At 38.6% G+C, this 26,519-nt stretch overlaps 1 protein-coding gene and 1 long non-coding RNA gene across 3 annotated transcripts in view; one reads left to right on the plus strand and one right to left on the minus strand.

The window, feature by feature from the left end:
* The window catches only part of LOC116057615, a 34,718-nt gene that overhangs the window by 3,342 nt on the left and 4,857 nt on the right, over positions 1 to 26,519 (minus strand). The window contains exons 2-3 of one of the 2 annotated variants that reach the window (XR_004895769.1): positions 13,224 to 13,342; positions 299 to 376 (exon numbers count right to left, since the gene is read on the minus strand). This is a non-coding gene — a long non-coding RNA (uncharacterized LOC116057615). Of the gene's footprint in view, positions 1 to 298; positions 377 to 13,223; positions 13,343 to 26,519 lie in introns of those variants that run through there. The other variant, XR_004106857.2, reaches the window with a different exon arrangement.
* noto (notochord homeobox) lies at positions 16,858 to 17,899 on the plus strand. Its single transcript, XM_031310155.2, has 3 exons — positions 16,858 to 17,249; positions 17,357 to 17,544; positions 17,664 to 17,899. Exons 1-3 carry the CDS (start codon positions 16,859 to 16,861, stop codon positions 17,862 to 17,864), a joined length of 780 nt encoding a protein of 259 aa, XP_031166015.1. The 5' UTR covers position 16,858; the 3' UTR covers positions 17,865 to 17,899.

The following is a 26,519-nucleotide window of genomic DNA, read 5'->3' on the forward strand; positions in this document are numbered from 1 at the left end:
TGTTATGTCATTTTTAGGGAGTAAAGTGAAAAAGTTTTGGGTAAAGAAAGTTATTGTATTTCATTCACTTTAATGTACAAACACCGTGGAGAAACAGTTTTTTGCTCATATACATATACACTAATAGAAAAATCCTGTCGAGGAGTATATGTCCTCATGGCAGTGAGACTCCACCTTTGTCTGACTGCTAATAAGAGTGATGGGCACATGTGTGTATACGTGTGTATACATGTGTGTGTGTGTGTGTGTGTGTGTGTGTGTGTGTGTGTGTGTGTGTGTGTGTGTGTGTGTGTGTGTGTGTATACATCTTGAATATTGCATGGAAAGCAGTTGGCAGCAGTTGGGCTGCCCATCTGTCAGAGGCTGAGCTGGAGCCCTCATTTAAAAAAGGATCAGGCAGAGAGTCATTAATCTTGGATGAGGTCAGGGATTAAAAGTTAATAAGTTTAACAAGTATCAAAGGTAACGTTATTAAATGTTCATGAACTCAACAATTCTTGAACTCAACAAAGCAGCCCTTAAATATATTTAATGTCACAACTGATTGATTCTTTATTAATGCTGGATTAATTGGGTGGGATGTCATTCTTTTCTGCAGGGTTAAACATCCTGTTCAGAGGATGTTCAGCTATCATTTATATTAAATATATATATATATATATATATATATATATTTTATATTATATATTTTATATTGTTATTATATTTTATATTATATATACTTTACAGCCATGTAGTTCCACAAGACATTTACAAGTTAGTTACCACTCAAATATGACCTTGTAATTATATTTCATAGCAGTCCTGAAATACTGCAACAACTCATTGTCTTTTAGATCTTTAGATGACGTCTAAAGGTACTTAAACGGCAAAAGTTGTGTGTCTTTTTCTATTTATATTTTTATCTCAGAGGTTATAACTCTTTAAGTATGTCGCCATTAAACATCAACGTTTTGTGTTGTTCTCTATGTTGCATGGCATGCATGTGTGCTCTACAAAATAAATATATTCCAAATTGAAATCATCCTTAAACACTTATGTCCTAAAGGAACATACCAATGAAAAAAAGTAACATTTTGCACATTAACTTCACATTATTTTTATACTTGTAAAGGTTCTTTTCATGGGAAACTCATGTACATGCAATCCTGTTAATCACAGTCAGTAATTAAATGTTTTTTTCCTTAAAATGAATTCCCAAATTCTTGAAATATGTAGGTAACAAAACCCAGTAGGCATAACAACTTATTTGGAATAAGAACTGCTCTGAATCATCATTATACTGGGCTAGAGTTTGGAGGAATGTTTCCCTCCAAAAAATTGAAATCACAAATTAATAAATCTGAACTTCATTGGGACGGGTAAGGGGGTGAAAAAGACGAGAAAAAACCAAGATGACGTGCAACATTATGAATTTGCATAATATCTTGCTGGTGTTTTTGTTTTGCTTATTATGCTCATTTTTGTTTTGCTTGTTAGTTTTGTCCTTTGCAGGCTATATGCCGAGCATATAGTATATTTATATAGCATGTGCTGTGTATATAATCAGGCAAAATTCACTATAAGGCACATGTCAAATTTTTTGTGTTTTTTTTTAAGTAAACTGGGCTGAGCCCTCTGCTGTGTTTTAACTGTGACTATTACACATAAAGAAGATAATGCCTTTGAGAGGGGAATACGAATAACATCATGTAATTGGAAGTTGATAAAAGGTGTTGATTTTGCAAAACAACTACAATCATAATGCAAAGGAAATACCTTTTGATATTTTATCTTAATTTTAAGGGGAATTCAACTCTGAATTGATCCATATCACAGACTGAATACAACCCACACGTGACACAGTGTGTGATAGCAGCTGCAACAGAGAGCCTTGGATAAAGAGTTAATTTATAGCATGCTGCTCCCTGCTGGTGATGTGTGGGACTGCATGTTGGGTCAATTTCAAATAGAACTACAACAAATGGGGGCGTCTTTTTTGCTAAAGGAGTCTTGAAGAATCCAGATATTTAGAGATGATTGAATAAATAACAAGAGGCCCATAGGTCAGTTAAATGAGCACATTATTTAACTTAACAAAAACAACAATTTGCACAATATAATAAATAAATAAAATATAACAAACATCCTTTTTAAGCAGGAATCTAACTGTCCTTGAACAGAATAGGCTTACATAAATGTAATAATTCTAATGCAGCAAGGCGACAAAGCAATATATATATATATATATATATATATATATATATATATATATATATATATTATAGCAATATATTATTATATATATTATATATATATTGATATACAACATACAGTATCAAACATGTAAATGTGTAAATACAAAACTGTAAATATAATATCCTTATAATTAAGAGGATTGGGTAGCTTTGGTTTAGCACTCAAGACAAAATATAACTTTAACGTTAAAGTGCTCATATTATGCTTTTTGGCTTTTTCCCTTTCCTTTATTATGTTATATATCTTTTTTTGTGCATGTAATAGGTTTACAAAGTGAAAAAGCCCAAAGTCCACCCCAAAGGGACTTACCATCTCCAACCAGTGTTGGGCAAGTTACTTCCAAAATGTAATACATTATAAATTACTAGTTACTGTCATTTGAGAGTAATTAGTTTTATTACAATATTACTGTCTCTGAATTGTAATGCTTTACACTACTTTTGACTTGGCAGGTAGCTTGTGAATTTCACCAAGTGATCAACAAAGTCTCATCTTTATCCACTATATACATCATAATTTAGTCATATTATTTTGTATTATTAATCAGAATCTGCAAATTGTACAAATTTTTGTTAGTAATGCGTTATATTACTGCGTTAAAGCAAAAAGGAATACATTGTAATTGCGTTACTTTTGTAATGTGTAACTCCCATCACTGTCTCCAACAGAAAACACTGTTCACAAACGAACGTGACAAACGTGCGTCACTTTGTAACACACATTATAATGCTCGCCTAACTGCTAGCGTGGCACGCCCTCATACTCTGCTTCTGACTAGCTAGCAGTACTTACCTAGGTACTGCTCCCAATAAGTGACAAAATAACGCCAACATTTTCCTATTTACATGTTGTGATTTGTATAGTCACAGCGTGTACAAATAACAAGGTCACATGAGACACAGCCATCTTCTAACCGCATACATACTGGGAACTATATTCTCAGAAAGGCGAAGCATTTCTACTTCTGCTACTTGGGCGGAGTGATTTGCTCGCAGCACCTGAGAAGCCCCGTGGTGAGGAGCAGAGAGTTCGCCTGGAGTTCACTCAGAGTTGGACTAATAGAGTCAACAATTACTAGATAGTAAAAGCATAGTGACCGTGTTATTTGTACACCCTGTGACTACAAATCACAACATGTAAATAGGAACATGTTGGCATTATTTTGTCACTTATTGGGAGCAGTAGGCTAGTTGGAACCGATTACCTTCAGGATCTGTGCTAACCAGGCTCAATATATATATATATATGGTAATATTTATGTGTGCATATTGTTTCTTTTTCCTCATTTTGTTCTTTCAACTTGACTTATTTTCACTGTTTACCTGTTTACTGATTTTTCTAAGCGCTATACAAATAAACTTCATTATATTATTATAATTTTGGTCAAATAAAAAATATTTCAGCATCTCTGATTAAGAGAATATTAGCCTCGCTTTGCCAGACCTTCCTCCACAGCGCTGTGGAGGAAGGTCTGGCTAGTTCACACAGCATTCCTAGATGGGAGAAAAACGTGCTCTGGTTTATTGGCATTTCTTTAAACCAATCACAGTCGTCTTGGCTATGTGCCGGACGGAGCCACGGTGCCTCTGCAAAATAGCCTTGGGAAGGAACTTGTTTTGGTAGAACATGTGTATGTTTTAGTCGTGCAACAGGAAACTCAGATTGGACAGATAGTCTAGCTAGCTGTCTGGATTTACCCTGCAGAGATCTGAGGAGCAGTTAACCATAGTCCTCAGAAATCCACCAGAGTTTAAAATTACAACACAAAGAAGGAGGAAAGTAACGGACATTCCGGCCGGAAAGAAGGACATCTAGGGGAATTTCCGCCGGCACCGGAGCAATACCAGAAGTGGAATGTCATGGATATAGACTAAGAGAATATGAACTGTTGCTTATTCTGGTGTTTCCTCAGTTGAACTGCACGTACCTCTCTCGTCCACCAGATGTCACCAGATGTTGAGCAGAGGTGCAGTCTACCTGTCAGCCTGTGTGTGTGGTCTTGTTTGAAGTGTTCAGTCAGCTCTTGTAAAAACACTAAATTAGCCACAGTGTCCCTCACTCTTTGCATAAGTTAAAAGACAGGGAAGTAAGGTGTAATGTGCCATTAGGTGGGCTGTCTGCACTAATTATTGCTCCCAACACTCAGTCCATCACGGCCCACATTGTGAGCATATCTGTCTTTGTTTGGCGTTTCTCTATGGAGACCGCTGCTTTGATCTGCTGTTCAGCTCAAAGTTACATGGACAGACACAATAGACTACAACCTAAGGTGCGATGACTGTAAAACTACATCCCTACAGAGAGGAGTTAACGCTAAAATACAGGCCTCTCTTTCTGGAGTCCATGTCCAAGTTGTGGTTTTCTGATGTATTTACAGGGTTGCTTACATGTTAATGTTTAAAGGAAAAGTGTGGTGGTATTCTATATTTCTCTTATTATTGACAAATCCAATGAAAAGACCAAAACTACCACTGAATCGATCCTACTAACAAGTATTGTCTGTGTATCCAAAGCCTTCTTCCTCTAGAGCTCCATTGTGGCCAAAAAACTGTTAAAAAGACATCAATGAGCCACACTGTTGCACTGGGTGACATGTTCCTTCATTAACATAAACACACACACACACACACACACACACACACACACACACACACACACACACACACACACACACTGTAGTTTATTTTGACTCAATCCCACACACACCATCCTGCTGCCCCAAATACTCACTAGAGAACCAAATGTGGATTAATCGCTGCTGAAAATAGTCTCCAACAAATGCACTATTTACACCTGTTTGAGTAATGTTTGCTAAAAACTACACTGCCCAGCTATTTAAGGAGATTATTTAACATTTTTTTATAAATTAAATTGTTGATTTTGTTCTTTCACGGCATTTTTGACAAAAATAAAAAAAGGAAAAAGTAGATTATCTAACTTTTCTATATACGTAGATGCAAATTATTTTTTATTTTTACTTTATTACTCTATGGGCCTTTGAAGGACACTTTTATTATATAATCACACAAAGCATGGTGCAGACAGGGGTTTGTCTAATTCTTAAACTTAGGTTATATGTCACAACAAAACACACCAAACAATGAATGAACTCAGACACTCTCTGGGAACATGTTACAACAAGAATAGTGTCTCCAGGCCTCTATTGTCAGTTCCACGTGACCAGAAAAAAAGCCTTTAAATGATGCACATACTGGGCCATAAATAACTCAACAGTGCATGTGGGTCGCAGAGGAATGATATTAGCCTACAGCCTAAAGTTGTGTTCTCCAGGAGTACATTATTACACATATGCCCCTTTTAAATTATACATGCTACAACATAGAAACAGATATACTTGTTCTATATACTGCAAGTGTGAGATTCCAGATTCAGCTCCACTGCATGTCTGAATAGGATTCCAACACCTGCAGCTGAGAGCCCTGCAGGTGTCTTTAAGGTGAAATCACAGTCACATCTACGTTTACATATATAATACCATCGGCAATTACAAGCACTTCAAATATGACTATATACAAATGTACATACTGTAACTACACCTACACATAGCCATATTCTACTGCTCTTCAAACTATTCATCTTGCACATACACTTATTCTTATTACTCTTATAATGTTACCACATTGCACATAGCTGTACATACTGTACATATCTGTCTATATGGTTCATACAGAATATCTATATTTATTCTGTTTTTCTTATTATATATTCTGCTAATACACTGCATAGATCTATATTATTCTTACTACTATTAAAATGTCACTGCTACTACATTGCACATATCTGTACACTACATGTTGTTCATACATTGTTCATATTACATAGCCATATTTATTCTGCTCTTATAAAACTGCAATATATTTCTTGTCCTGCCTATGCACCACCTGTCTATACTTGAATATCACATTGCACTTTTCTGCTTTTTTGTACTTCTGGTTGGACGCAAACTGCATTTCGTTGTCTTTGTAACTTGTACTCTGCACAGTGACAATAAAGTTGAATCTAATCTAATCTATTGTGTAACACGTATATATTTCAGCATAGACAAATCATCATTCTCATTTATTTTTATTTTCATTTGTTACAATGGTTTTTATTAGCCTAAGAAGTAAACACTTTTTGCAACATGTAACAGAGTATTGAATTCTTAATCTGGAAAAGCAAACCATATGGACTGCATTTGGAGACAGGTGGTTTTCTTTTGACAATGATGCCATGTGAAGATAAATTCATTTGAAAGACTGCAGATTATAAACAATTAATATTTTGTAATATTTGTACTTATTATTATTATTTTTGCTATATATCTGCTGCACAATGCTAAGAGAGATTTGTAATCTGTAAATAATTATAGTGCATGGATTTCATAATGAATAATTAACAAATATACTATAATTGCTTTATGTTATTATGGATGTCATATTTTTCCATGTTAATTAGGAAATTAGTAAATAAGATATTTACATATTTTTCAGTATTATTGGTCCACGTGTGCCTGAGCAATGTTCAGACAAGCCTTAACTAATAAAAACTGTTTTTATGCTGGTTGGAAAAACAGAAGTTATAGTGGGTGGGGGTCCAACCGCAGTGTTCAACAGGTGCTAAGGCAGGTCTGCACATTCACTAAATACAAGTTAACTTTACAGTAACTGTGATTTTGAGACAGATTTTCAGTATCGATAATATGATTTGTTTGGCAGATATTACAGAGAAATAGAGCTGCAACAATTAGACTATTAGTCTATGTTTCTAGATTCTCAAAGGCAAGATTCGCTGCTCTCTTTGGTCTTACATTGAATATCTTTGGTTTTGGACTGTTTGTCAGACAAAACAAGCTATCTGAAAACGCCATCCTGGATTGTGGACATATTCATTTTTCTTAGCCTTGTATCCTTTTATAAACTAAACGATGAATCGATTAATCAAGAAAATAATCCCTAGTTACAGCCATACAGAAAGTACAAGAGCCACAGTCATGCAAAAGAAACTACATTCTTTATTTCTGACTGAAAACATCCATTAAATCCCCATAGCCCAGACTGAGTCAGGTTGAATATGCAGGTCAGTCATCATTTTCCTATAAAAGGCCTGAGGAGGTGTGTGTGTGGGGGGTCGAGGAAGTGTGGCAGTAATATAAGCAAACAGAGAACGTGAGGAGAGGAAATGGCCTGTCCTAATAACCACAGCCCAGGAGCAGCAGTGCATTCAGCTTGCAGCGCCGGGGTGCTCGGCCGCTCTCTGTCTCTTTTCAATGCAGCAGCGTCCTGCAAGCAGCGCTTTATGGACAAGCCCTGACACCCACAGGAAGTGTAAACAGAGGTCAAGTGTTAAAGTCCAACCCACCAATTCTCACCTCCATTAAAGAGTGTGTGTGTGTGTGGGGGGGGGGTCTCCACAGAGCCTCAAAGCACCTGGGAAGGGGCCCCTTTAAAACACTGCAGTGATTGGTTTCATAAAGTAGCTTTACAAATCAGCAAACATTTGAAATGTCTACAAGTACATTTACATTTTATGCATTTATCAAGAAACATGTTGCCATGGTACCATGACTACAGTGGTTAAAAACATTTCATTTTAAAGGACACTCTTATAAAAAAGTTCCTGGTTAAATAAAGGTTAAAAACAATAATAATAACTACCATGTGAGAAAGTATACACTTGCTACAAAATGATTAGTAAAATCCCTCTGGCATCTCCAGCTGACCATTAACTTTTTCAGGTTATATATTCACAGTTTTGGGTATGACAGCGAGCATGTTTCAGGTAAAAATGCATGATGATGCATAAGCTTTAGAATCACACCAGTAGTTTGGTGCCCTAAAAATGTTAATGTGTGCCCATAAATGGAAACAATAAATAAAAGATGATGTTTTTAAGAAGAATAAATGTAAATTAAACTTCCAATAGCGAGAAGAAACAGAGATCATCTGCACACTGGATTATACTGAACTTTATTAAACTTAAAGGAACAACGTTAGACATTTTGTGAAAAAAATTGCTATTTGCTTTCTTTCTTCACCATCTGTATGGTTCATATGAAGCTACAGCCAGCAGCTGGTAAGCTTATACAGCAGGTTGAGCCAAACAGAGCAGTTATTTGTTCAGATTCTGCAATGTACACCCAAAAATTAACACAAACTGTCAGAGAGGCCCTCTTCATCACAATGTATGAATCCTTCAGGAATTGATGCATAATTTGGTTGGATTCTGGCATTCTGGCTCACATAGCAGGAAACGAGGCAGCTTATAAATTGGCAAAAGGAGCTTTTAAACAAAGGGCCCTATTTTAGTTTTAAAAGAGAGTTTTTCCTCGCCACTGTCGCACTAAATGCTTGCTCTTGGGGGAATTACTGAAATTGTTGGGTCTCTGTAAATTATAGAGTGTGGTCTAGACCTACTCTATCTGTAAAGTGTCTCAAGATAACTCTTGTTATGATTTGATACTATAAATAAAATTGCAATGACAAATATGTCTCCAAGCGCACCTGCTATTTTTGTGTCAAATCATAACAGACGTTATCTCAGGACATATTACAGAAAAAGTAGGTCTAGACCACACTCTATAATTAACAGAAACCCAATAATCCCACCAAGAGCGATTGCCTTATTGCAGCGGCGGTGAGAAAAAACTTCCTTTTAACAGGCAGAAACCTGCGCTTTGCACCAAAATACCACACAGACCGGCAAAGTGAATTTCAAGGTCAGGCTTTCATGCTGGTTTGTAGCCTGCCATTAAACAAAGAAGAAAAATAAGTAGCTTAGCTTAGCATAAAGACTGGAAACAGGGGGAAACAGCTAGCCTGGCTCTGTCCAAAGGTACCAAAATCCACCTTCCTAAAGCTCACTAATAAACATGATATATCTCGCATGTTTCATCTGTACAAAAACGACACGTTGTGGTTACGCTAAGCTAACCATCTTCTGGCTGTAGCTTTACGTTTATCATGCAGACATGAGAGTGGTATCATTTTATTCAGCAAAATAGCAAATAAGCATATTAAAAAAAATGTAACTAGTCCTTTAAAAGGCAACATTTGGACCTTTCCAGCTCTTGACCTGGCAAAAAGATTGAAACGTTTCCTGTTAAGTCTTATAAAGTTTGGGAGCTATCATGTGTGTCGATTCTTCACTGTATAGACCTTTTTCACTGCAGACATGTTGACATGTCATAGTAGGAAAAGCACAGGTGTATTATATATATGTATACACATACCTTTGGTGTGGGAGATCTGGGTTCCATTCCCACTGCGATACATCAACCAATGTGTCCCTGAGCAAGACACTTAACCCCTAGTTGCTCTAGAGGCGTACGACTTCTGATATAATTGATATAATTGTAAGTCGCTTTGGATAAAAGCGTCAGCTAAATGACATGTAATGTAATGTAATGTAATGTATTCAAAACCATTAATGATGGCTGCATTCCACTTAGGAGAGGCCCTGGTATTGTGCATGCTGACTCACTGAAATAGCTTACTGGGACACTTGATGGAATTGAGCCATTGTTAAGCTTAGCAATTTCAGCTGTGCTTTTCCTACTATGACAAGTCAAAATGTCTGCTGTGAAGAAGGTCCATTGCTTTCCTGCACCTGACCTAAATAGTGGATTTGATGTAGAACCCTGCAGAATCTAAACTTCCAATAATCTACTCCATTAGAGACAACTGAGTATGAGTAAGAAAAATCTACTAAAATAAGAAAACAAAACTGCCAGCCTCTGTCCTGAAAATGCCTAGAGTCTACAGTCATGCTAGCAGCTCTGTGCTTTGAGCTAAAGTTTCAACATGCTGATGTTTAGCTGGTATCATCATCACCATGTTCGGCATCTTAGGTTGGCGTGTTAGCATGCTAACATTTGCTAAATTAGCACAAAACACAAAATAGGATTACGTTTGTAGGTATTTGGTCATAAAACGAAATATCGGACAAAATACATTTTTGACCAGATGATGGCGCTAGATGAAAAATCAAGAGATCACCGAGAATCATTACCATTCATCCAGAAGGGAACATGAATGTCTGCAGCAAATGTCATTGCAATTCCTACAATAGTTGTTATCATTATAAACCACAATGTGAACGTGTAAATGTGAATTTTGTTACTAGAAGAAAATTCAGAGGATCATTAGGATTAATCGTCTAGAAATCATGAACGTCTGTACAAAATGTCATGGAAATCTATGGATCAAAGTGGTGGACCCACCGACAGACCAACATTGCCATCCCAAGAACCACGAAAAAAGTTACCGTGTCAAATTGTTCGAATACTTTGTTCTGTCTACCTATCTGCACAATGCTGAAGTTTACCATTACTAAATTACTAGTCTGGATCAACAGAAGTACATTTCCAGGATAAAGTGGAAGTTGAGCGGAATAACAGATACTCTCTGTGTGTTGGGGTTCTCAAACTCCCTTCGCTTTGGGAAACAACAAACTTTGAGCTAGCAAGCTACACGCTGAAAATGTCAAGTTTTGAAGAACATTTGGATCGTGCAACAAGGCAGGCCTGCTGGGTTCTTTTAGTGAATGATTGTAAAGATTTGCAAAGAATACGTTTACGGCATTTACTCTCTAACTACTGTATGCTTTGGGACCGATTGGTGGGATTGCTGTGGATGAAGTACACACTGTGATACACTGGTAAGAGCAAATGTGGTTTAACCATGTATCAGCTAATTTAAATAGCTCACGTTACTGTATTGTGTGAACAGTTAACATCATTTAATATTGTACGTGGTGTTTTCTTTTGCCGGGTGCAAATGTTCCACCAAAACAAGTTCCTTCCCGAGACTATTTTTCAGAGCCACCGTGTCTACGTCCGGAGCTTAGACGATTGTGATTGGTTTAAAGAAATGCAAACGTACAAAGGCTCAGTTCTTACTGCAGCAGCCGCAGGTTCGATTCCGATCTGTGGCCCTTAGCTGCATGTCCTCTCTCTCCCCTTTTCTGTATTAAGCTGTCTTTTCAATAAAGGACTAAAACTGCCCAAAAAATAATCTTTAAAAAAAGAAAGAAATAAATGCAAATTACCCAGAGCGCTTTTTTTCTCCTATCCCAGAAGGTATGTGTGGTGTAGCCAGATCTTACTCCACAGGGCTGTGGAGATAGGACTGGCAATGCCAGACTACCAAACTAACACAACTTCATATGTGAACTGTAATGTACGTGCCAGATAAACTATTCTGATGCCAAAAATGATCTGGCTGAGTTTTTTTTGGGCTTCTCCGCCTTTAATGGATAGGATGGCTAGGTGAGAAAGGGGAGAGAGAGGGGGAAGACGTACAGGAAATTCTCACAGGTCGGATTCTAACCCTGGACCTCTGCGTTGAGGCATAAACCTCTAATTATATGTGTGCTCTACCCACTGACCCAACCCGGCCACCTGGCTGAGTTATTTGTTTCTGCATAAAGTAGGCCTGCACTGCAGCTATCCTTCCTTCTGGGCTCAGTGATGAGATAGTGGCCTGCGTGGAGTGTCAGACAGTCGAATACGCACATCCTCGATTCCCAGGACGGGACCGTCATGTCAGTCAATAGATACCGTTTAGGGAGAAAGTTAATCCCTCATTAAGTCGGTAATGACATGGATGGTCATTTCTCTGAGTGGATGGAGGACTCTCTGGCCTAAATGGCCACTATTAGCCAGAGGAGAGCAGCTCATACAGTAGCACTTCACAGCTGTGGTGTCGATGCTAATGAAACCGAGCTGCAGTGACTGGAGGTCCTCCCTGCTGCCACACGTGTAAATGAAAAACACACAGAATCTGCATAGTGACACTGCAAAAGAGGCAGCATCAATGCTGAAATTAGTCAGTTCATTTCACATTTGAACTATTTAGCTGAAGGCGTTAATTTAGCTCATTTTCCACAGGGAGAAAGAGAGCAAGGCTGAGGGTTTGACCAAGGGCACTTTGGCAGGGTATAAGACTCACTTTTATCACTACTATTTCTGTTCCTGTACTGTGAAATTACTCACACCCAGCCACAGTACATGGCACTCACTGTTCATGAGGTGTGAATTATTAATTTGCAGCCTGCCTTTAAAAGAGCTGTGAATTCAACTATGATTCGAGTTAAAAATGAGGACTTGATTGCTATAAGTTTGGACTTACATTAGAATTGAAATTAATTCCTAAGTTCTGGCTTGGTAAAATCCCAGGAAAATATACTGTTAAGGATATAATACAGTACCAGGCAGGCTTTGTGCATGCCTCACATCTTGAAATGTTAAATTATTAAACCTATGCATTGGTCTCAGCTATGTGAAATACACTTTTAACACAGCTTGTTATTAGTGCAATGGTCAGCAGTTAAAGACCTGGCAGAGACTTGCTTGGCCCAGACAGGACGCTATATTAAATTCTAATTTTATATAATTTATTTAACATTGGGATGTTTAAAAAAAAACATACTCTATTTGGTATATCTGAGATTTAAAAACAACTTATAACATCCTTATGAAATACTTCATATTCATTAATATCAACACAACTAAATGTTTAAAGTTGGACTTTTGCAGACAGGTGTGCATGTTCAGACATGTTTTTTCTTTGTCTCCCATTGGTGTACTATCATTGACTACCCAGACAGGAGGATTGTTAGTGAGTTATCACGGTAAATTACAATGAAAATGAAATGAACCCTATACAATTATTTATTCTTAATTGGAAAACTGAATTGACTTTTATCTTATCTTTTGTCATCTGTCTTTTGCCACGTACTGTATATTCACCTGCAGTTAGCATCAAATGCAACACTTCTAAACCCAATGACTAGTCAAATCAAGTGGGAGATCTCGACTAAAAAAAGAAACAAATTGTGTGTTTTCCCAGCAGCTTCAGAGCAGGTGTCTCGGTTGTAACTTTACATCAAATCAGGCTCATCATGCTGCTGAAAAAAAGACACAACCACACACGTATCAGCCCACAGCAGAGCCTGGATGTGTATTGGAGGCAGACGGAGCATACCTGGCCTTTGACGTGGACGCCCATTCATAGTCAAGGTGAGGGCCGAGGCCCAGCAGGTGCCAGTAATGAGCCCTCCGTCCCAGCAGCGAGGCGACAGAGGCAGGTCACTCTGGATCGTCCTGTAAATGGTTCATCAACTCATTAGCGATGGATGTGCGTGGACAGGAAAGGCCCAGATTACAGTGCCTGTTAAATGTGTCGGGCAGGTGAGAAAGCGATCCTCTTTCACCTCAATAATAATAATGATGACAGTGTTTCTCCATGCTTTTGTTTCATTCAATCATGTGTGAACTGAGCTGGAAGGTGAGACAGAACACAAGAGTTTCTCCTCTCTGTCACTTTCATTTCTGTTAGATCTCACTTCTCTGTCATAAAGTATATCCTAACTCCTATTGTACTAATATTTGTAACACCCATTGTTTGGAGATTATGACTTTGATCTTTAAAACTCCTCACAATAAGTTACTCACAACTGTTGTATTTGCACTTTAGGTTAAACGTCATGCTTTGTATGCAGAAGTTACATGTACTTAAGTTTATTTCCATTTTCATCTACAGTCACTAGTTAATTCTTTTAAAAGTTTATAAAATAAACTCTTATGAATAGCTTCATGAAGTAGTTAAAATAAGATGCATAACGAGTACTTTTATTTGTGAAACTTTGAGCACTTTTGGCTTAAAATACTTCTGTAATTTTATTAAAGTAAAATCTTGAAAACAGGGCATGTTGCTACTTTAACTCAAGTAAATGGAAACATTACCACCACTGACTGCATCACAGGTGAAATGGGAATCTAAATGATAACCCCGTTATTGAAAAGACTACAGTGAATTTTTTTTTAAAAGGGAATGCTTGATAATTGTATTACAACAGGGCATTACATGGCATCTGTCAGAGATGCTAAAAGTTCTATTGTATTGTGATAAACAACTGTACAACTGTGATAGATCTTTTAAGTTAAACCCAATTCTTTTATATGCAAATATGTATGTACTTTCAATACCCAACACATGCTAAATGCATTTTATATTTGTTTATATACACTTTGCCATAAGCAACAACTTCCAGTTGCATGAGAGTATGTGACCATGTAATTTATTTTTTTTGTTGTTGCATGTTTTATAACTGTAGTTTTGTTTCAGTTTCAGTATCTTCTGATAGATTTTAGACCTGACTGAAGATACTGAATGAATGAGTGCTAAATGAGATGGTTCAAGTTTTTAGTGGGAGCCTGATTTGGTAAGGATGGCCCATAGAGCTGTTAGAGAGCAGCTCCTTTCTCCTCTCAGGCCATGACTATGAAAAGAGGACTCTCTGGGACAATGGTCCGTGTATTCCTTGTCTGGCTCCAATACACACGGAGCACCTTCCCTGCAGCATCATTAGAGGACATCAGGTTCATGCTGATATCATGAGAAAGACATGTCAGCAGAGTTCGGATGTGCAGGCAGAAGATTGGAGGAGCACTTTGGCAAATGGCAATTTGCAAGATTTCCCTATTTAATTGGGGTTTCAACTAATAATTTCTTCATTCTCGATTAATCGTCTTGCTACTATGAAATGTTTAAATAATGTGAAAAATGTCCATCACAAGTTCCCAGAGCTCAGGGTGCTGCCTTCAAATGTCATGTTTTATCCAGCCAACAGTAAAACCCAGAGCTATTCAGTTTACTTTTATAGAACCCAGCAAATATTCACTTTTCACAACCAGTTGATTGTTTTGCATTTTTACTTGAAGGATTAATTGATTTCTAAATAGTTGATTAATTGGCTTAAAATACATACATAATTCTGGGATACATTTTTTGGACTAATAATTTTACAGTGCAACATGCATCCACAACTGGACAATTTAAGTATCATATTAAGTATGACAGGCCTGAAATTGTCTTTAAAAAGTTGAGATATTTCCACTAGTTTTGATTAGTTTTAATTATTTTCTAAAGGTGTTTGTGATCTGATCTCATTGCTTCACTGAATTAAACCGTAGGCCTATTTCTTATTTTTTGCCAGCTCAGAAACGTCTGAAATCTTGACTATCGACTTGAAGCTGCTATGTTAAAATGGTTTCTAACACTAAACGTGAATGAAGTGATTGGTCAGTACAGAGCTTTTCTGCAGTGTACGCCAGTAAACAGCGGCCTTGGGGTGGGTGGTCCGGTCCTACAAGCATCCTTATTGTTCAGGCCAGGTCGTCAAAGTCTGTGTTTGCCCTCTTCATTAGACATTCTAGTGTCACTGGAAGAGAATAAATAAAACGCTCCGAGGTCAAAGGGAGCGAGCGCTTCGCTTCGGTGTTTAAATGTGTTTTAACAGTTACTTAGGGCTCTGCAGAGCCTCGCTGCCACCTCCAAATGATGGAAATGAGGCTGCAGAGTTTGCAGAGCTGGCAATAATCCAAGTTGAAAGAGATGATGCCTTTGTGCTGGGGCAGTGTAAGAAAGCAAATCACTTCCTTTAAAGAAGCCGCTTCATCTTCAAACCTTTAATGAGAAACCGATAAAACAAAGCGCTTTAAGGATTAAGGATTTCCGGTGCAAAATGTATTTCAGAATAAAGGTCTCTTTTCCAAGTGCAACACAAGTGTGCAACTTTGAGTAGTCTATTGTTTTCATTTAATTAACAAGACGTTTTGTATTCGTGTACACTACACGAATCCACTGTCAGATTGAAGGCATTAGACCAACTTGGATTGTTTTAGGAACCAAACAGAGCAGAGGCCTTTTCTTTTCCCAGGCTCGCATTCATTCAAAGGACGGACGGGATAGATCAACCTGTGGATTAACGCAGAGGCTGAGATTAGTGGAGTTGCAGTTTGGTAAAACCAGCAGCACCGCTCTGTCACCACACCCGAGCCGCTGAATTTGACGCCTCAATTACGCACAGCAGTTATTCCATTTTAAGAGCGACACCGCTGCTGTTAAAAGGCACACTGTGCAAATAGGGCGCATTTATTTTATACAGGAAACAGATTATGGACTGTTTACATACAGGACGGATTCCTGATTTAAGGCTAGACGAGAAAAGCGTAAATTAAAGTCTTGAATATTCCTAAATTAGAAGGTTACAAAAGTGCATATCAAACAATACACAAGATAAAAAGAAGTATACATCAACACAGTAGATTCTCTGTAAACTGTACAGCTTGAAGTCGACATCCAATTGTGAAGCGACTGTTACGCTGCTAAAAGCATCTGTCGGCCAGCCGGGACTTAAAAGGCTCCAAATAAGATGATTTGGTAACATCAAGGCTTTCCCAGCGGTAATGATTACATTTGGATTTAAGATCCATGCAAGAATTTGTAGCCCAGTAAATCTCCATGGGTTCCCAGCCCCCACGGCTCTTCAAAAGCCTTGTCATTCAAAGGGTTAGGATGTTTGACAATCCCAGCTTGTACTACTCCACCAATTAATTGGATACGTTGTCGGGATGTTCGTTTCTCTCATCTGCTACTTAGAAAGACAAAGGATCGATGGGGGGCTGTTGACACCTCCGTGTCCGGCCGGTGTATAAAGGAGGACTCTCCACAGAGGAGCAGCATTCACCTTCCTGCTGAACCTGGAGCAACAACTTGTTTCTGCAAAGACCTTCCACATCTTATTTTTCCACTCTTTTTTTTAAACATCTGGCAGAATGCAGGTGCCGAACAGACCAGTGGGAGCTTATGGATACCCCATGCGTAATTACGCAGCAGCATCGCTGTACCCGCAGTACCAGGGGAGCCAGTGCGCGCTGACAACGAAGCCTCCCAGTGGGAAATCTTTCACCATTGATGCTTTGCTCGCCAAGCCGGAGGACACAAGCAGCTGCCGGGCGAGTCCTCCTCAGTGCGGAGAGAAATATCACCCAGCAGTCCCCGGTCTGCCTCTCACCGGACACGTAGGCTTACCGATAGCAACAGCACCGTACGTCTACTCTCCGAACATGTTGCACTCAGCGCTCCACACACAACCTGGATATTCAGTCTACTGCTGCCCGCCTTTCACCTACCAGTCATCGTGTCGGGGAGCATTTTACGCACAAGGTAAAAAAAAAAGTTACTTAATGGAACTATCCAAGCAAGATCTAAATGTCAAAATTAAACTATGTCCATGTGGCAGAGTGATTAAATGTGCCATCTCTACTTTGCAGCTTCCATGTCTAAAGTGAACGCAGGGCTGCATTCCTTCAAAACTAAAGGGGGGAAGTCGAAACGTATGCGCACAAGCTTCACCAGCGAGCAGCTCTCCCGGCTGGAGAAGGAGTTTGCCCGGCAGCAGTACATGGTCGGATCGGAGAGGTTCCTCCTGGCCTCGGCTCTGCAGCTCACAGAAGCTCAGGTAAGAAAATATATACTGAACATCTGAATGTAGGCATTTGAAAGTGTAGCCCCAGAAGCATACACACGGTTCTTACTACAGTGTTTCTAATATACATGTTGTTGTTTGGCTCTCTCCAGGTCAAAGTCTGGTTCCAGAACCGACGCATCAAGTGGCGCAAACAGAGTCTGGAGCAGCAGCAGGCCAAGCTGGCCAAACTGGGCCTGGCTGCTCCGCCCAAAAGTCCCGGATCTCAAGGCCACGGAGATGACGAGGATGAGGAGTTCTCCGACCTGGACGTGGATATCGACGTGTCTGATGACTCTATTGACCACTGTTGACCGAACACCAACTGGACTTACTGAGACAAAAATACTTTTGTATATACTGCTGATAAAAGGAGGCCTCTGTGTCTCTAACTATGAGTATTTAATAGATGTATAGTTATATATTTAATTGTCTTGCTCTTTGATAAATTCACTTCATGTGTTTTGTACATTTGAATGAAAAATTCAGAAATATATTTTATGACATTAATGGCAACCTTGTCCTGCTCATTCCTTCTCACTCTGCCAAGTGTTAGAAAAAGGTTACACAAGTTAAAAGGTGACATTTGGTGTTGCAAGAAAATTAGAAATCCTCATTTATTATTGGCACATGTAACACAGTTGAACTGGAAAACTAAAAACTGAACTGAAAAAAAACTTACATCAACACACACTTATCTACCAAAGTTAGAAAACTTTATATCTAAGAAGAGATTTCTGTTTTTCCTTTTTTTCTGTGCACTTGTTACTGGTGACATCATACAGTACACTTGTGTCCACCAATCAGCATTTGTCATTTGAATCCAAATCTGATGGGAGTTATAGGTTTGTTACTGTCAGAACAAATAAGCAGATCAGCTCAGCTTTTGAGTGTTAAACTCTTAATAAATTATATCTATTTTTTTAAACTTTGATTGTTGCTTAGTTAGTCTTATTGCAACCTCATTTACTGCATTTAATGTTTAAGAGAAATACTGAAATGGGAAGATTTGAAACCATGTTTTAAGAGTTTTTAAAGAAAAACTGGTGTACATTAAATATCAGAGGCATGGATACTCTATGTTCAACTCAGAACTAATGTTCAATCAACAGCTAATGATGTCGGGCTCATTTCAACTGACTACATCTACATTTTAACAACACATTAGCAATTTTATTAAGAGAACAATTGAATTATTAAAGCAAACTGTCACATGACAGTCAAATGAGATCTTGATTTATATGCTAGTTACTGTTTGCCTGTTTATAAACACGAGGGTTTATTAATCTGCACATTAGTATCATAAAACGGATTCAGCTCAAGACAGAAAACTTATATTCTTCACTATTTCATGTTACTAGATATAACAATGATGACCTACGATGGGATATTAACCGTTTATTAGCCCGACAGCATGTGTTTACAGCAGCATGTGGCTAACACCAACAACGGAAGCTAAAGTTACCCACAGTCCATCAGGTGTCTCTCAACTACGGATCTAATAGTAGCCCAAAATACACAACAAAACCCTCTCTAATGTATACTGATATCAAATCACCATCATGACCTCTGACCTCCCCTTATTGCTCCTCTCATCTCACTCTGTGCCCCGGGTTGAAGATGATGGAGACGTGGCGAGACATTTCCTCCTGGGTCTGATCTAAGTTAAAGTCTGGGACGGACTCGGGTTGCTCTCTGATTTAAGCTAAGCAAATAAATAACCAGCTCAGGGATTAGCTGTGGATCTCTGTAACCCGGGGTGGTAGGGGTCAGTCTGTCTCGGGGCTAGAGAGCTTGGGTCTCACTGTTTTAATCTGTTTAAACGGTCAATACGCCTGTTCTCACTGCTCCTCTATAGACAGGGCTCACACATGCCCGCCCACCCCCCCCCCGGCAGGTGTCCTGTCTCTGCTCTATTGAAACTCCACGGCTTTCCTTCCAGGTGGAAAGGGACTCATGCTGTCTGCCGAAGCCTGCCTGGCAGACATGAGGGATAAAACAGGAGGGAAGACAGCGTGTAGAAAGGATTGGGATGTAGCAAATGAGTCCATCAGAGCAGCTAATTGGGGTGGTCAACCTGAAAGTCCTGTCCTGTGGATAACTCAACTCCCTCATATTAAACAAAGAAAGCTGATGGGAACACAGAGCCCTCTTTCCATCTCTTTAATCCTTACATTATTTGTTCAATAGGTTATTACATTACATATTTTGTGTTACAGTAATAAATGTATTGTCACTTACTTTTAGCTTTCTGCAAGTAATCGACTTTACTACAGCAGGATTTAGAGATGGTCAGTAAGACTATTACAAGCAAAAAAAGATCATGTAGATTTCTCACATGTCCATTTTCCTTTGACAATACAAGGCCAATTTAAATAGAGAAAAAGGAAACAGATATATAAAAGCAATGTCTCATATTGACATTGTTTAATCAATTAGTCACAGGGATTCAGGTTGATTCTGAACATTTTTACCCATCAAACAAAGTGTAAGATGCCTTTATAAGTGACTAGTGGAAAGACTAATCAATGCTCCACCCATACAACCAGCTCTGACTGAATCAGATCATTTGAGTGTGGACATGAGTTGTAAGCAGTTGAACCTGTTAGTTTAAAGGCATTGAAAAAGTGGAAAAGTCAGAGAAATGAACATACTTTTGGGTAACAGTGAGCCCTCAGTTTGATTTTCGGAAGACTTTGACATATTTTACCCTATGAACATTTTTATTCATTATTATTATTTTGAGGTGGGAAACAAGGCACAGACAAAGGAACTGACAACAGATCGATCTAATAATACCTAATCGATTCTGTACTTCTGGATCAGTGCAGATATCCAGCATTAAAAGAGAATAATATTCTCATTTTACATCTTATATATCGGTTTGGTTTAGAGCCTTAAAACTTGATGGCTCAGTCTATCCTCTCCCCTTTCTTTGGCTGTATAGCTTTATAAACACAATTATTTCCTGTGCAAAATGTATTTCAGAATAAGGGCCACTTTTTAAGTGCAACGGTTTGCGTGACCAACTGGGCACTCAACCCAACAAAGCCACCCTACGAAAAAAGTTCCAACAAAATCAGATAAGAAATTAGCAGAAAGATGAAATGCAAGCTGGAGAGTTATTTTAGTCAGATCATACAACTTTGACTTTTACATTCTTCACTAACTGTTTGTAATGCTGATGCACATTGGGACATTTGTAGGCCTGTTGTCAACACATCAAAGACATACAGAACGAGTTCACTTTCTACTTCTATTGCTGACTAATGTAACCCCGTGCATGCCACAAATGTATGCAGCAGAGGTGCTGTAAGAGGGAGAAGGCGGCAGGTTACAGTATCAAAGAGAGAAGTTTAATCAATACTAACAGAGCTGATCTCTTTCTCTCGTCCTATCCCCCCCCCCGCCTGCTCTCTCCTGGTGTCTCTGCTCGGTCTGATTGGGGCTAAAGCACCGCAGAAGGAGCAGAGTTTGTGTAAAAACCCCAGAGAGCCGTTTCTGATGTGATCAGCCGAGAATCAGAGCTCCCCCTCCTCTCCTCTCTCCACAGCCCAACGTAATCCCATTGAGGGAAAGAAAGAAGCAGTCAGAGGCCTGGGAAAACCTGGAGAGTCCTGGAGGGTGGAGGGGCGGGGGTCACCGGGCTCATCGTCCCAATTAGCACAGGGCACCTTAACGGCTGGAAACATGCCAACGCTGGCTGGGTTCCCTAAGACTCTCTACAGGCTCTGAAGCCAAGCTCCTTTTGAAAGGAAAGGAAAAGGAAAACTGTTACATCTTCATTTGCCTCTTGACTTGTTTCTCTTATTACTTTTTTCCCCCAACAATTTGTCCTGGAGACAGAGACAATATGTTTATCCACACGGTCTTCCTAGAAAAGAATAGAATATATTGTGTATGTACTGGCTTGTATACTGTAGTTTCTAGACCTGAAACGATGAGTTGATTAGAAGAAAATTAATCTGCAACAATTCAATCCTGTCAAAAACTTTTTTTCAAATGTGAGGATTGTCTTTGTCTTACTGTATATGACAGTAATTTAAATACAATATGGATTAAAACTGTTGGTTGAATAAAACAAGCCATTTGAAGACGTCACCTTGGGCTCTGGGACACTGTGACCGGCATTTTCACAATTTCTTGACCTTTTACAGATTATAAAATTCATAAAACTGATAATGAAAATGATTTAGTTGCAATAATTAAGTTTATGTTCCCCTAGTAGTTTCAATTATGTTTCTTTTTGTCTCTACATTGTGCTGCAACGCTGCAAAATCCCCTGATCTCAACAGACTATCCTGGAAAAATACAGCTCAAATAGATTCAATAAATAAAGGTAAGTCACGTACAAGGAAAATAACCTACACTTACAGTGTCAAGCTTTGGTCCTCCAGCAGTTACAAGTGGATTTAGACTCAACTTTGTTTTCTAAGGCTTCAGGAATGAAAACAAGCAGCCAGCTACCTGTTAATATAACTGTCAGAACCTGACACTCACCAGCTGTTGATGTGCAGCTGCACTAAAACAATCCTAATGCATGCATCATCATGCAACATTGCATATTCAGTCTCATATTCAGTGCAAATGCAAAACATGGTTGACTCTAAAAAGCCTACATAAAGACATTTACTGCAACACCAAGATAAAGGAAGTGCAAATACATCATTTATAAAATATAAATTGTACTGATGTGGGGCTGCCACTAACAATTATTTACATGATCGATTAGTTGTGAAACATGCCCGATATAATTTCCCCAGAACCTAAAGTGACATATTTAAACCCAAAGATGTTCAGCTTACTATCATATGTTATAAAGATGTGACAAAAAGGAAAGCAACAAATCCTCATTTGAGAAGCTGGAACAAAAACAGAACTGAACTGTATCAGCTCTGTATTAATGTGTAGGTAGGCTACTTTATGGAAATATGACCTGCCTTTCTGAAGGACATACTTGCTTCTTGAACACTAGTTGGATGAGAATGTGTTTATCTCTTTGTCACTATATCACTCCTCTGTGATGACTCCATCAAGCAAATGCACATGAAATGATACCACTCAAAACTTAGTCTTTACATTATTACTATTATTATTAGTATTATTATTACTGGCTGTTTCTTTATATGTCTAAATAGTAAAACATTTCATCCGCCCTAAGGGTTATTCTTTTCCTTAAATTGAAATGCCCTTGGTGACTCAGCTCAGATGCAATGCAGCTCTGAGAAGGTGTGAAAGTTCTCATGGAGAGCAATAACCTGCAGCTCCAATAGGACAGTGCACTTCATTTGACCAACAGGAGTTTTAGGGTAGGCGATTGTAAAAGGAAGAAAAAAATCCTTCTTTGCATTTTATTTGCAAAGGCGAGGGCCCCTCTACTCCATCTAATAGTCATTAGCTTTCATTACAAGCGTTTGAAGTAGAAGCGGGCTTTTGTGTCGCGGTGAAAGGGCCGCAGAGAGACGCACAATGACTTCTGACACATGCACTGACAAGAGGAGCTCGCCTCATCCCCATGTGTGGACAAGTAGCAGTTCCTGTTCTCATAGTGTTCAGCCACCGAGAACACCATGACGCAAGTTGAAGGCCGAATAGAAAGAAGAATCCTCTGGTTTCCAGATAACGCGTCATTTAACCAACGTGCGTCTTTTACGCACACCCCCATCCATGCAGAAAATGAAGAAAAAAAGAAATCGGAAAATGTTGGATGAGATTTTTATAACATTCGAGCTGGCAGTATCTAATGATACTCAGCAGTAGATAGGCCTACACTTATTCTGTTTATCAATGATTATATCTCTTTATAAATCGCTGCAAAATTAATCTTAGGTATTTTTTTAAGCTATCTCAAAGCAAATTTATGATATTTTATTCATATTATATCTTATAGGACTATAGCATCACCAACATTTTTCGCTCGGCTTTAAAATGTGTATTATACACTTTTTATAAGGGCTCGGGTTTACGCCATTGTCATTAAATGGTTAAAGATCGAAATTAAGCTAGAGATACGTGCTTTCTCTTGATATGAACACGCATGTTGTTTGTTTATGCTGAGGAGGGCAGCCGGTGGAGGAGTGGAGACAAGTACAGGTGGCTAAACGACCGCACTTCTCGTGCAGGTGGCACAAACGCAGCGACGTGCTACTTTTCCCAACTCGTTATAATGGGGTGAAATCTTCCAAGTATTTAAGTGGGACAGATTAGCTGAACACACAACGCTAATGCCAAACAAAATGGCCAATTAGTTTATTAATGAACGCGGGAGGTGAGAGGGAAGGCCCGAGCCTCAGCTGGCCTCGGAGGGTTTAATCAACATCACGGAGACACAGATCAGATCAGCCAGAGAAAGATCTCTAAATAAAGACTAACGTAGTGCTGATCCCTGCCTCATAGTTAATCACATACCTTGTAAAAAGTAGTCTATACATCAGTCGTAGTATATCAAATTCAAACAATCAAGTAGGCTATCAGATTAAAAAGGTGTAGAGTTAAGCTACCTAACAAAAATAAAAACAGACTATCTCAATTAAAATGAATTTGGATCATTTGGTTCTTTGAGGCCTTCCTTGTGCTGCAAGGAAACACAGCTGATGAGATTTCTTCTTTGCTAGACATGGTTCACCACTAAAAAAATGTAGTAGCCTATATATTTGTCTTCAGGAAAACTATAGTTATCATTCAACATATTGTGCTGGCCATTTAGTCCACCTTATACATACTAGTTGTTGTATCATACCCCACTGCAAGTGACCACACATTTCTGTAATATTCCAAATTTAGTATTTTTGCTTAGTTTTTTTTTAGGGCTTAAGGTTTGACTCAAAACGTTCACATGCATGGCCCCTTTTATTGTACACATTGTACCAATCGGAAGGTTGGTGGTTTGATCCCTGGCCCTGCAACGCGTTCTTGGGCAAGACACTGAACCCCAAATTGCTCCCATCGGTGTGTGTGAATGTTTATCTGATGAGCAGGTGGTGACTTGTATGGCAGCCTCAATATTATATATTTAGAATATATATATATAACATGTAATATGTTAAAGTGCTTTGAGTAGTCGTTAAGACTAGATATAAATCTAATAAATGGACTGTATTTATATACAGTCCATTTATTTACATTGTATTCATTAATAAGACTTGTATCAACCTCCCAGTTTTGTACTAATGTCTAATCAACTAACTCATCATCAATCAAACAACTGGCAGTGGGACCTCTGGGAACTGGAACTAAACTAAACACCCACTGAGGTCAAAGGCTCCAGTTGACCTGTGCAGACAGTCTTCAACCCTATGAACCTGCTCGGACTCCCTTCAGCCACTGGGTGGCAGCATTGGTCTAAAAACAACCCCATTGGTGAGGGATTTCCCCCTTGGAGGTAAAATATCAGGCAGCTGATGGAGCAAAATACGTCATTTTAAAAACGTTTCTCTGAATGCAAGGTTTTCTTTCAAACATCTAGCTACAGGCCCCTATCTTTGGAAATAAAGTTCTCACTTTGTTACTTTTTAAGCTCACTGGGGACATTTCTGTAAAGTTAGAATGAACTGAAGGATTATTATGTGTTTTATATTATGTGTTATATAGTTTATACTGTTATGCTTTTATATATAACTTTGTTAATAGAGATGTAAAACTGTCATACAGTACAGTATGTTTAAAACTCACTCATACTATAATAATATTATTATAATTGTCTTCATTATGGCTTATTTTTCTCAATCCATAATCATCAGTTTGAATATCTTGTTTAGGCCACTAGAGGACAGCACTTGTATTAAAGTGAGCCATCTGTCTTCACAGTGTCTTCTTTCTTTTTGTCTCTCTTTTCCTATGGCACCCTACAAAAAACAACATTCAACAGACAATTAACTAGTATGGTATCTTTGGACATTGGTGTGACTGAGGAGTTATACTGACTTTAATAATGACGTTTCTTCTTTTTTACAGTAATTGTTGGTTTGTTGAGCTCAGGTCAAAGTCATTTGTAACACAAATTCAAAGTCAGCAGAAATCTCATATTTTTCATTTTTGACCCAGGACTCCCTGCAAGGCAGAATCATCCTGGTGAAACAAAGTGAATTCTTTTTTTTCATTTTAAAAATTAGAGCTATGTGTGTGGGGAAATCAGTGTTTTTCAACTAAAATTGAACAATTTTACATGGCAGTAATTAACTGTACTTAGAAAAGTGTGCCTATATGCAAATGTTCTGCAGTCAAATGTTTTACATTAAGCTGAAATGATATACTTGTTGCGTAAAAACAATATTTTCTTCCATTGATTGCGGCATGAAAGAGGTGTGGTGGCTTTCTCCCACAATGATAACACTGTACATGCAGCAGTTTGGGTGAATTAACATTTCACATAGAAATAGTGGCACACTGTTGATCACCGAAAATAAAGAGGAACATGAACTCTTAAACCTCCAACTCAGACCTGCTTTTGTATTAACTATTCTCTCTTTTACTTTACTTAACTGGCCAATGTGTAACATCCAACACAACCAAGCCCCTACTGTAGTGATCCCATAAATAATCTGAAGACATTATGACATCCAGTGCGATAGGCCTATACAGGATATTACATGAAAGTTTCAACTCGCCACCTATTGTCACACATGTACTAAATTATCTCCGGAATATTAAACTACTATGGAGGAATGTCACTCTAAACCTATAAAACTAGATTCCTACTAAAGACTAAGGCCCTGCTGGTTGAAGATCACTGTGCTCAGACTTTCAGTAACTCTCCTCCGGAGCCTCGGGGAAAACCCAACAGTGGAACAAAGGTAGGCTGCTCTGCTTTGTTTTTGTTAATGCAGAGCGATTTGGACATCTATTAACCAGCAGCGCTCAGGGTCAGTGCGTAAAGGCGCACAGGGTTTCATCATTAAACTCAGCCGGCTCGCTCAGACCGCAACTTCCTTCTGCTGCTGCACTCTGGGTAAAAAGACGGTTCAAATGTA

The sequence above is a fragment of the Sander lucioperca genome, chromosome 18, assembly GCF_008315115.2.
Source record: "Sander lucioperca isolate FBNREF2018 chromosome 18, SLUC_FBN_1.2, whole genome shotgun sequence".
Taxonomy (NCBI): Eukaryota; Metazoa; Chordata; class Actinopteri; order Perciformes; family Percidae; genus Sander; species Sander lucioperca.